Source organism: Lepidochelys kempii, chromosome 1 (genome assembly GCF_965140285.1).
Source record: "Lepidochelys kempii isolate rLepKem1 chromosome 1, rLepKem1.hap1, whole genome shotgun sequence".
Classification (NCBI taxonomy): Eukaryota; Metazoa; Chordata; order Testudines; family Cheloniidae; genus Lepidochelys; species Lepidochelys kempii.
This window is the reverse complement of record NC_136380.1, coordinates 329,578,355-329,591,161: the sequence shown is the minus strand read 5'-3', so window position 1 is coordinate 329,591,161 and position 12,807 is coordinate 329,578,355. Positions and strand designations below refer to the sequence as shown.

Below are 12,807 nucleotides of genomic sequence, written 5' to 3'. Positions count from 1 at the left end.
CCTGCACCCGGTCCTCCCCCAGAGCACAGCTGCAGAGCCCCCCTTTGCCTGTACAACCATCCCACTCCCCCCCAGAGCCCAGAGATCCACAGGGAGAAACAGCTTAATGCTTGGTCCCAGGCTTGCACAGAGTTTCCTGCGTGCCACCCTCTCCCTTCCCTCAGGGCATGCTGGGAACTGCAGCTGCCAGGAACCTTCTAGTTCCCTCTCCCTCCTCCCAGCAGTGTCTTCTATGTGCAAGCTGGGGCTCTGCTGAGTCCAGTGGCCCCTAGTGGTGACTAGCAGCACTGCAACCCATTTCTGTGGGGGAAAGGAAATTCTGCATGTACAACATTAAATTCCGCAAAATTCTCTGTTGCGCAGTGGCAATATATCATATTCCTGGGGGAATTTTTCTGTCAGAAGGGAGTCTATGATAAGAAAGGAGACTAAACCACCACCACTGGAGTCAAAGAAGGGCACAAAGGGCTTGGTCAGGACCAGGATCCTGTTGGAAAAGTCTGAGCTAGCTTTGTTTATTGCAACAGGCGCAGCCCAAATGTCTTTGACTAGGAGAGAAGTGAGCATATTGAAAAGAAATTAGCAATTCACAAGAGGGCAGACCTCAGTGCAACAATATCATCAGCTTTCCAGCAATGGGACATGGATTTATATTAACTGTGTAAGAGTGTTAGGAAAAAATATAGTCATTCTACCTTCAGATAGGACCGGAGAGAGAGCCATATTTTTATATTTTGCACTTTCTTCAGCCGGAAGTGAGGAATCTCTGATTTTCTTGCCCTTCTAGCAGATGTTAAATGACCAAAGAGTTTGGCAAAAAGAAGCCTCTAAAAGAGATAAACAAAATTTTACAGTTAAGTGATTACAAATTCATTAAAAAAAATGCAGTGAAACAAAGCTGAGCGCAACATGGCTTATCAATTTACTTTCATATATTAAACATGCTACTTTAAAGAGCACAAATAGAGGTAGTGCTATACTAAAAAGAATACATCAATAAATTATATGAATCCATTAATGCTACAGAATAGGAAAATTTAACTGTGCTTGCCTGAAAATTTGCATTTTACACAGATCCATTACAAGTAGAGCTGTGCAAAAGTTTATTTGCAGAAAAATGCAGTATTGGGTCAACCAAAAGTATTCACTAATTCATGTCACGTTTATCAAATAGTTTCGACCATACACACACAGAACAAAACAAATAAAACCCAGAACACATGCTGAGTGAGATTCCAAAGAAGCAGGGGTTTCTTCCTTTGAGAGGACTACAGAGTATAATGCACCTCTCATTGATTTTTCCATCAGGAAGAATTTTAAACACAGTTCTCTAGCTTTTTGGATGCATTCTGAAAGACTTATAAAATCACATACTTTCTGGGCTTATGGCCTTTTCCCAGGGGGGAAGAGAGGCATTTATTGTGTCCTTCATTTATTGGAATGATGCACAACAGATAGATTTCAAAACCTGGAAATTTTGAGACAGCCATAGGGCTGATAGACTTGGCATTGGGACAGCTAAATAAAAACAACACAATTCCATCTCTCTCACATATACACAAACACAAAGCTATATATACACAGACATATATTTATTTTTGTCAATGGGCTAACAATATATATATGAAAATAAAGAAAAACTAAGTATAGTAACTACACTAGTTATATAGCCACACAGAGACTACAGTAGCTAAAAAGACACTGAAGTTGGTCTATCTCACTGTCACAAGCTGTAAGAAAAAAACTGAGTAGTGGTTCAGGGGCAGCTCCACCCTTTATGCCATTGGGGGTGTTTGGTGGGGGCGGAGAGCAGAACAGCATGCAGAGTTCATTTGCAGCTCTAATAGACACTGCTAGTTAAAAGATTTCCATTCCTGTGTATAAGGCACGTATGTACTAGGATCCACATGAGCAGATACTCGAAGAAGAATCTGCACATTTAAGCATGGCAACCCAGAGTGATAGCTGAGCCAAACAGCCTGGTAAGGAGTAGGTGACCTATAGCTAGTTTCTTAAGTGTGGTAGGAAATCTCCATCCCTGTATCTTCCTAGGGAAGATGGGGAGGGATAAGTAGTTATAGCTTACGTACAGCAGCCACAGACCTCCTAATTATAGTTTCACAGAACTCAGTATTCTGCCTAAAAGATTATCTGTCTTTTTAAAATATATTACTGTATTATTTAATCCCTTAACTCTGATATGGACAACTGGCCTTCCTTCCTTCAGGAAAAATTTCCCCCTCCCACCCTTCCCTTCCTCCCCTCTCCCCCCCCGCCCCAAGTCTTTGGTTTGGTCTTTTCTATCTTTATGTGCCAACCCCCGCTCTATGAAGAGGAACAGGGGAACCAGAGCGGAACAGGGGAACCAGAGCGGATTTCAATTATTTACATCCCCTTTGGGAATCTGTCCCTACGATCTTGCTTCAGAGAGAGGAACACAATTAAGCTAAGACACTCTTCCAAAAAGATTTTCAAGTGGTTAGCAATCTCGCTGCCGTCAAGCAGGCAGGGCTCATTGCCTTGTCTCCCCAGTACAGATCCCTTCTGGATCTCTCAGGTAAGGTACCGGGGGATTCAAGAATGGACTCCCCAGAGGCTCTAATCCTATCTAGTGTACGGAATCTATAAAAACCAGATGGTTCTACATTTCCCTGGATGGCCTCAGCCTAGGATGTCAGTAGGGATCTCCTGAGAGGCCTGTTATTGAGACGGCAGCAGGGAGATGAAGCTGGGCCCGACTATCCAGTGTTGGCAATGTCCATGCTATAGCCAATGCCCTCCATACACTGCCTGAGGGGAGGCAGAAGAGAAGACATCTGAGCTCCTCAGTCAGGAGTGTGGCTGCTGACATGGGCTCTAACGATTTAGACACTATTTTCCATCTGGAACACGGCCTATCTGGCATTACTCCTGTTGTGCAAATAAGGGAGGGGGAGCTGCTTGCCCCCTGGAGATGGCTATTCCAATCCTGCCCGACTCCTTTCCTGTAGGGCGTACAGGGGGACTGAGGGAAATTCAGCTCTGGGACATTGCTGAGAATTACTTGGAGAATTATTGAGCTAAAGTGTTAATCAGAAATTTGAAATAAAAAGGTGAAAGTTTTCCTCAGGAAAAACTCTGTAGCAGGGATATCTTAATGAGCCACTGGTTGTAAAGGAGGCTGATAAAACTAAAGGAAACTTCAAAGGGCAAGGTGTTCCCCTTCTGCTAGTGACTGACAAGTCTGGTTCTGCCCCCCAAGAGAAGCAGTCTGAAGTGTCCACTGTAATGGATCTATGGACCTTAGAAGAAACAGTTTAAATTGTTTATGCCCAACAAAACTCATCAAGCATAATACTTAGTTTTCTTTTTCTTCCACAAAGGAATGTAATAAAGAGAGGCTTGATAGTATACTTACCTGTTTGTATGTTCTCTCTGCTACACATAGCAGAAAAAAGAAAATCCATACAAGGGACACACGGACTACAAAACTTATTATAACCATAGAAAGAACCAGTATGTCTCCATTTGACCCAAATGCAATAATATAAAGTTCAGTAGCAGAATGTGTAGCTAGCTGTTCCAAATCCTTAGCTTGGGAAAGTCTAAATATAAATGGAGTTAAACCCAGGATTAAAGAGATTACGTTTCCAAAAATCTGGTATCCTATTCCTGGCATGTGGCTGTTCACCTAAAAATGGGAGAAATAAAGTTATCCATTAATTATAAGAATTAAGCTCATGCCTATTAGCATCAACAACTTAGTTATTACTTCAGTTTAGCAATGACAGTTCCAAAAAAAGCCATACAAGATGTAAAATATTTATTAAACACCTTCTAAATGTACTGTTATAGAAAAAGTATATACCTTAAATATACAAAATGACAATGAAACTGAGGTTGAGGATGGATAGGTAGCTATGAAAATAGTTAATCCACACTGAAAATAAAGTAAGTAAATAAATTTAACCTATACATTATTGTTTTTTATAAGGAACTAAAACAGACGATAGACTCAGGGGCAGCTGAGTAATTTTATTAAAAATAAAGACAACAGTGAAGCAACATATGCGCCAATCAACCTAATTGCTTTGCTTACATGTGTGTACCTTGTTCTCCTTCCTTGCATCTTTGTCTTTTTAGATTGTAAGTTCTTTGCAAGGACAATGTCTTCCTAAATGTTTGTACCCCACCTAGCACCACGAAACCCCACCTAGCACCACGAAACCCCAATCCTACCTGGGTCTGTTCGTGTTATCACAATATAAATAAATAATAGAGGGCTATATTGTCTATATGGATAAGGCACATGTGGTTCACCTAAGCATGTAACTGTACTGCCTTCTAATGGTTTGCACACAGAGAAAAACGCTCTCAATACTGCTAAAACAAATGAAGGGTCTCTTTAGCTAAAGTTGTGTATGTCTGGATTTGGTATTGAAGTCTATTCTATCTCTGATGGTGTCCATACTGGTTGTATTGCTACAGCATATGAAGGGGTAGTCAATAGGTGGACCGCAGGCCAAATCCAGACCATCAGATGCTTTTGAACGGACCTAAAATCTTTTTATTTACTTATTATCATTATAGTTATTAAAAAAATTATTCTGGAGTCTGGACCTTGACCAAGAAATGTGGACCTTGACAAAAAATAATTGACTACCCCTGACACATGGGGTCATATTGGTCTTCTCTTAAGAGGAGAATTTTATTTGGAAACATTTTGGTGCATGAGACATAGCATCCATTTTCTTAAAGATTTATTTCAATAAAGTAAGCAATATTTTTCCAACCTTAACCTCTAGTTTTCAGATATTTATATCTCTAATATATTTCTAATTTTTGATATTCACATAAAACCCAGAAATGAAATTGGTTGTTCCTAAGAGTTGGGGGACCAACATTCACAGAATGTTCAAGTGCCTGAAAACAAACCAAATAAAGACTAACAATTAAGCTCACCGTGTGGATATATAGTAATTCGAATCTAAAATGCATGGTTTTAAGATCTGAGATTTAATAACTCTTGTAACCACCGATGGGGACAAAATGAAATCAGAATGAGATCTCACAGAGCAAGACTTCTAAAGATATTTCCTGGAGATTATCAGAGAGAAAATCTGCCCAAAACATGATAAATTCTGAGTGCTAATTATAGTTTGCATGGAGTAAAAAGAAAAGAATACTCACTCTGTTCATTATCATGCCGCTGATTTCAAGTACTGACATATCAGCTTTCTTGCAATCATTACCCTCCCATACAATAGCGCTTACTTTTTCTAGTCCTGGATTGGAACTATGGAGCCAGGGCAAATGACTCTATAAAAAGCAAGGATATTCATTTGTATATAATAAGTATTGTATAGTTCACCAACAAAATTTACTTCAGTGTCAATACTTCTGCTGACAAAAGTAATTACATCAGATTCTGTCTTGAATATTGTTGTAAAGAGCTTTCATATGTACCAGATCATCATAGAATCATAAAAATGCGAGATTGGAAGGGACCTTGAGAATATCTAGTCCATCCACCTGCACTGAGGCAGGACTAAGTACATCTAGACTATCCCTGACAGGTATTTGCTAACCTGTTCTTAAAAACCTTCAATGACAGGAATTCTACAACTTTACTTGGAAGACTAGTCCAGTACTTCACTTTTCTTACAGTTAGAAAGCTTTTCCTAACACCTAATTCTCTCTTGCTGCAGATTAAGCCCATTATTTCTTGTTTTATCTTCAGTGGACATTGAGAACAACTGTTCACAATCCTCTTTATAACAGCCCATAACACATAAGAAGATTATCAGTACTCCCCCCCATCAGTCTTCTTTTCTTAAGACTCAACATGCCCAGTTTTTTGTTTGTTTGTTTTTTTATAACCTTTCCTCATAGGGTGCCAGTCAGTTTTCAGAATCTACTTTCCTACTCTTTCCTCAATCGCCTGCATCCCTTCTAGTTGGCATGGTCACGAGTAACCTCAGACCATTGGGTGTTCAGTATATCTGGGCTACACCCTGCAATTCCTCGAGCGCATCCTCAAAAGGAGTGCTTCTGGCCTCCCTGGTGTTTCGCAAGGCCAGGCTGAGTGGTCAGACGGGAGCTGGAGGGGCAATGATGACTGAACCCTCTGTCTTCAGAAACCCTACCAGGGAGGCAGGGGATAGCCGGAACTGCTTACTTGCTGTCTGCTGCATATGCAGACCGAGCGAGCAGAAGGTGGCTCAAGAATTGTTGTGTCCATGCAGCCTCGCATCTGTTTTCTCTGAAAAGAGCCCGTTTCCTTCGATGGGAAGGTTATGGATGGAGGACTGTGTTTCCTGGGACAACTTGAGGACTGAAGCCAGGAACTGTGCCTCATCACTATGTCCGAGGCAACGACCCTGGCCGTCGAATTGGCTGTGTCCCAGGCCCTCTAGAGAGAGCGCCTTGCCACCGCAGTACCCTCCTCCAGGAGGGTAGCAAATTCCTGGCCCAAGTCCTGAGGCAGGGAGTCTCTGAACTTCTTGAGGAAGTCCCACAAGTTAAAACCGTATCTCCCCAACAAAGCTTGGTGGTTCAACACTCTAAACTGAAGGCTGGCTGTTGAATAAGCTTTTCTCCCAAAAAAGGTCCACCCTCCAGGTGTCTTTGTTTTGGGGGCTGGAACTCACTTACCCGTGCCTCTCCTTTTCGTTGGCCGCAGATACGACAAATGACCCTGAGGGTGGTGGGTATACAAATATTTGAACCCCTTAGTGGGGATGAAATATTTCTTTTCTACCCCCTTGGAGGTGGGCAGGATAGAAGATGGAATGAGCCACAGGGCCTTCGCAATCTTTAGAACCCCTTCATATACCAGCAGTGCAACCCATGATAGGGCTGCCACCGTTAGAACATCAAAAAAGTTGTCTGAATGTTCCACCAGTTCCTCCACTTCTGAGCCCAAATTCAAAGCCACCCTTTTAAGCATGGCGTGGTGCTCTCTAGTCATCGGGAAAACTAGCATGTGAAGGCCCCGCTACTGCCTCATCTGGTGATGAGGATGATGATTGCACCACTGTGGAAGGGCCTGGAGAACTGTCCCCCATAGGGGAGGGCTCCCTTGGAGTGCACACCAACTCCTCTACCCCAGCATCAGAGTCTGTGCTGCGCACCAAACTTGATACCGTCGGTGGAGGGAGTTGCTTCTCCGAAGCCACAAGGGAGGACTGGTGCGAGAAAGGCATCAGCATCGCCGGCATGCCCCACACGTTTCAATAAGGCCATTGGACTGGCCACTGGCCTCTGCTGCCATGCTGGCACTGCAGGAGCCAAGACAGTCTCTGGTACCCACAGGGGTCGCTGCTGCCGTGGCAAGGGGCTAAAGTCCTCTTCCGGTGACCAAGGTGGAACTGTAGATGCCTGGGTCTGGCAGCTGATACTAGGAGCGGCAGAGCAGTGCCTCGAATAAGGTGATTGGCACCTCTCTGAGGACTGGTGCCAGGGACGTAGATATCGGTGCTGCAAAGGTAAGCGGTCCCATACCAGTGGAGAATGATGCACGGATGGAGACCTGCGCTGGGGCATCAGCTGGTGGGAGGACAATCGGTGCCTCACTGCGGGTGATCTGTGCTGTGCTGGTGGAGACCAAGACCGTGGTGCCAGCAACCTGGACTGTCTGACCAGAGACCTCGGTCATGGAGTCGGGGAGCGCTGCCTCTGCTCTGGGGACTGACAGCATTTGACTGCCCTCTGAGGTGGTCCCATGACTGATTTGCCCTTAGCGTGGGGAGCCTTAGGCACATCCAACATCGTACATGGCTCAGGCGTCACTGGAAAGGCTCTCTGGTCCCTAGCCACCAGAAGGGCCTCAGACGTCAAAGGCACTACCAGGTAACTGGGTCCCCTAATGCTCCCAAGAGTCGGATCCCTGGGGGGGAGGGAAAGAGGGGCTGGGGAGTCCAGATGGAGAGGCACTCCCTTGAGGCTCTGGAATGAGCAGGCAGCCTGAACTGGGTCCTTTGCCCAGCGCCCATTATCCTTTCTTGCTTGGTGCCAGGGAGCCTCGCTTTTTCAGGCACTTCTTGGGCACCAGCAAAGGGGAGCGGTGCCGGGCGGAGCCCAGTGCCAGCGGTGTCCTCCTCACCAACGCCAAGGTGCTTGGCGTGGAGTTAGAGGAGGAAGGCTCCAAGACTGGACAAAGCATGGGCTCCATGAGGAGGGCCCTCAGATAAATGTCCCACTCCTTTTGAGTCCTGAGACGAAAGTTTTTGCAAATTCAACACTTGTCCTTTGTGTGCAACTCTCCCAAGCACTTTAGGAATCTGCCATGGGGGTCGCTAACAGGCACAGGTCTATTGCAGTCTGAACAGGGCTTGAAACCTGGAGGCTGGGGCATGCCCTCTCCGGGGTAAAGTGCCTGCAAGGACTCTAACTTGCTAACTCTTACAACTTAACTCCTAATTACTAACTAACAGCTATATACAAAGAGAAGAGACAACAGGTACTAGAAAAAACACTATCCACTTCGGAGGCAAGGGGAAGGCGCTCCGACCTACGCGGCAAGAAGGAACTAAGTGGTTGTCGTGCCGGCAGTGCCTCATATACTGGTGCATGAGCACAGCACTCCAGATGGCCCCACAGCTGGCCCAATGGATACTGCTAAGGCAAAAAATTCTGACAATTGTGCATGAGGTCATGCACACATCTAGAATGGAATTGACATGAGCAAGCACTCAAAGAAGAATCTGTTCATCTCTCTCCATTGTGCAAACTGACTGTTTCCCATCTTTCAAGCAGTTACTGGTCCTCCCAGTAGAGAGGACCTTCCCTCTTTGCTTAAGAGCTTTTGGTGAAGGACCTTGTCAAAGGCTTTCTGAAAATCCAAGTATACTGTATCTACTGGATCACTTCTATCCGCATGCTTGTTGACTCCCTCAAAGAATTTTAATACAGTAAAAGCTTTGTTACCCGGCATGTTCAGGGAAATGGGGGGTGCCAGTAAATCAAAAATTGTGGTTAACTAAAAGGGAGGGAGTTTGGGTGTAGGAAAGGGCTCAGGGCTGGGGTGAGGGAGGAGGAGCGGGTTCTGGGAGGGAGTTTGGTTGCAGGAGGGGGCTCAGGGCAGAGGGTTGGGGCACAGGAGGATTTTTGGGGTGCCGGATTCAGGCGGTGTTTACCTTGGGCGGCTCCCTGCAAACAGTGACATGTCCCTGCTGCTCCTAGGTGGGCACCGGCTCCCACAGCTCCCATTGGTAACGTTCCCCAGTCAATGGGAGCTGCAGAGCATGGAACCCCTGTCACCATTCCTCTGCCTAGGAGTATTGACTGTGACCAGTGGGAGCTGCAGGGGCGGCGCCTGCAGGAAGAGGCAGTGCGCAGAACCACCTGGCCATGCCTCCAGATAGCAGCAGCATGTCACCGTTTGCGGGGAGCCGCCTGAGGTGAGTGCCGCCCAGATCCGGCACCCCAAAACCCCTCCTGCACCAACCCCTTACCCTGAACCCCTTCCCGCACCCCAACTCCCTCCTAGAGCCCCCTCCCAAAATGCCAGTTTATAGAGCTTTCCAATTGGTAAAGTGCCAGCTAACACAGCTTTTACTGTAAATTGGTGAGGCATGATTTCCCTTTACAAAAGCTGTGTTGACTCTTCCCCAACATATTGTGTTTATGTAGGTGTCCGATAATTCTATTCGGTACTATAGGTTTTACCAAGTTTGCCCAGTACTAAAGTTCAGCTCAACCAGGATCTCTGCTGAAGCCTTCTTTTTATTTATTTATTTTTTTAAATCAGTGTTACATTTTCTACCTTCCAGTCATCCGGTGCAGAGGCTGATTTCAGTGATAGGTTACATACTACAGTCAGTAGTTCTGCAATTTCATATTTGAGTTCCTTCAGAACTATTGGGTGGATATCATCTGGTCCTTAAGTGTCATCCGGCACTTAATTTGTCAATTTATTCTAAAAAATCTTCAACTGATACATCAATTTGGGACAATACTTCAGATTTTTCACCCAAAAAGAATAGCTCCAATGTGGATATCTCCCCCACATCCTCTGCAGTGAAGACCAATGCAAAGAATTTATTTAGCTTCTCTGCAACGGCCTTCTTCCCTGAAGGTTTCTTTAACACCTTTGTCATATAACGGCCCCACTGCCTAAATGGCAGGCTTCTGATGTACTTGCAAAAACTAACAGTAATTTTTTTATCTTTAGCAAGTTGCTTCTCCAATTCTTTTTGGGTCTGCATTACATTTTTACGAGTTACTTGCCAGAGTTTGTTCTCCTTCCTATTTTCCTCATTAGGATTTGAATTCCAAATTTTAAAGGAAGCCATTTTGCCTCTAATGGTCCCCATTACTCTGCTATTAAACCATGGTGGCATTCTTTTCATTCTACTGTCTTTTTTTATTTGGGATATACATTTAATCTGAGCCTTTATGATGATGTTTTTAAATAGTCTCTGTGCTGCTTGCAGGCCTTTTACCCTTGTGACTACTCTTTTTAATTTCCATAAGTGAAGTTAAATGTTATTGAAGTGGTGTTTTGTTGTTGTTTTTAATATTTTCCCTTCCTACAAGCATGTTAAATTTAATTACATTATGGTCCCTATTACTGAGCTGTTCAGCTATAGTTATTTCTTGGACTAAATAAAGAATTGCTTCTGCCTTTGTGAGTTCCAGGACTCGCTTCTACAGGAAGCGGTCATTTACGGTGTCTAGAAATTTTCTCTGCATCATGCCCTAAGATGACATTTACCCATGCAATATGTATATAGTTGAAATCACCCATTATGATTTCATTTTTTGGTTTTGTATGTTTGAAGGTTGAGATGTCATTAATATATTTATGCTATCTGGAGCTTTTTAGAAGTTTAAGGCTATGTCTATGTTATATCTACACTTGGAGTGATTTACTGGTGTAGGAATACTGGCAAATGCTCCTATTGGGAATGCAGCTATGCTTGCAAAACAGTCTATATTTGGGGCTTTTGTTGGCACAGCTATGCTTTACCTCTGAAAATGCCTTACCCCAAAATACAGCTTGGGAAGGCTACAGAGTAACAAAATGTCTGGAAGTGCTGGTGATCTTGGAGAACCTGGTTCTTTCAGAACAACGCCCGCAAAGACACTGACATTGGTGTACTTTAAGGCCCTATCTATACTGGCAGTGGTATGTAAGGTGTGTTAAGGTACATGCTGTAGTAAAGCAGGCTGTGTCCACACTGCAGCATGTAGCTACACACAGCCATGAAAAGCTGTGGCAGGGAGGAGGCAGAGGGAAGTTGCCAGAGACTTTCCCTGTTGCTACCCACTGTGACAGGAAAAAACTCTGGCAGCTCTCTGCAGCGGGGAAAAGCTCCAGCAGCAGGATGAGAGACAATGGACCATGGAAAGGCTCTAGCAGCAGGATGTTAGACTGCTAAAAATATCAGTGTAGACAAGGGAAGCACTGTTTGGGTGTGTAAAGAGCTGTGTAGGATATATACTCTGAAGTTGTGGTGTGCCTTTACACATGTAAGTACTGCCTCATTGTCTTCACTGCTATATACACACACCTGTGCTAGGGGTGTGTGCTGCATATGTACGTTACACACCATCATAAGCGTAGACATAGCCTAAACCAGGTATCTCAAACTCAAATCACCACGAGGGCCACCTGAGGACTAGTACATTGGCTCGAGGGCCGCATCACTGAAAACTTTTCATACAACGATACAAAAGTATAGTCAAAAATGAAAAAAAGGAAGAGTAATATAGTATGCTATTAAAAGTCAATGTATTAACTTTTTAAAAACTGTAATGTGAAGAGGAGTTTTAGCAAAATATAAACACCTGTAACTATTCCTTATGTGGTCAGTAACACTGATGACGATCTACACTAACAGTCTATCAACATAGCTGTAATGGCATGAACTTTTTAAAGTAACTATTCATGCAAAATATGTTGCCACTTTTAACAAACATTCTTCCCAACTACTCACAAACAATCAATCATACATGCTGAACTTCATACCTCAGGCTGCTCATCTAGTCCATGTGGCCCTGCCCCACTTCTTACCATCCCTTCCCTGCCCCCATTCCAACCCCTTCCCCAAAGTCCCCACCCCAACTCCGCCCCTCCCTGCCCCTATTCCAACCCCTTCTACAAATCCCCGCCCCAGCCCCTCCTCTTTTCCGCCTCCTTCCCCAAGCGCACCACATCCCTGCTACTCTCCCCCTTCCTGGAAATGGAAAGTCCTAAGCGGCGCCAAACAGGTGTTTGGTGGCGGGAAGCACTGGGAGGCAGGCAGAGGAGCGGAGACGCGGTGCGCTCAGGGAGGGAAAGAAGGGGGGTGGAGGGAACGGAGCTTGGCTGCCAATGGAGTCAGCGCCTATGGAGGGCTGCAGGAAATAACTTCACGGGCCGCCGCGTGTTTGAGACCCCTAGCCTAAACCAAGGAACAGCTGGGCTGGCAAAGACTGGTAACAATAAGACCAAGTTGAAGCTGAGGAATGACCCCGAATGTGAATATGAAGAGCCAGGGGTTCTCACAAGAAATTTTGGTGGCCTCAGAGTGTGGCCACCAACTCTTGCTGGTGGCCGCTCTGACAATTTTTCCTAAAATACTTTATTAACTTTAGAACAATAAATATGCACATATACATGTCTAAATCATAATTTACGTAGGTTTTTATTGCACTCAATAATAAAAATAATGTACAGTTGTCTCTATTCTTTAGTGGACCAAAACACAATATAAACAAATAATTTGCTTTGCATGGTCTTGTCTTTTTCTTGTTTCTTTTGCCCCCCCGCACCTCCCTTTTTTTTAAAAAAAAGACTGGCTAGCTCATAAGTCTGTTTCTATGAAAAGTGTATGTTTGTTA

The 12,807-nt window shown here is 44.4% G+C and overlaps 1 protein-coding gene across 10 annotated transcripts in view; it reads right to left on the bottom strand.

Moving 5' to 3' along the window:
- Positions 1 to 12,807, bottom strand: part of PHTF2 (putative homeodomain transcription factor 2) — a 187,670-nt gene that overhangs the window by 32,435 nt on the left and 142,428 nt on the right. For 9 of the 10 annotated variants that reach the window (XR_012156838.2, XM_073328594.2, XM_073328591.2 and 6 more), the window contains 3 exons: positions 5,170 to 5,298; positions 3,398 to 3,670; positions 696 to 827 (listed from right to left, as the gene is read on the bottom strand). Coding sequence is in view for 9 of the 10 variants with exons in the window: in XM_073328594.2 (XP_073184695.1) it covers positions 696 to 827; positions 3,398 to 3,670; positions 5,170 to 5,298 (534 nt within the window). In the remaining variant the exon portion in view is untranslated. The remainder of the gene's footprint in view (positions 1 to 695; positions 828 to 3,397; positions 3,671 to 5,169; positions 5,299 to 12,807) is intronic. The other variant, XM_073328596.1, reaches the window with a different exon arrangement.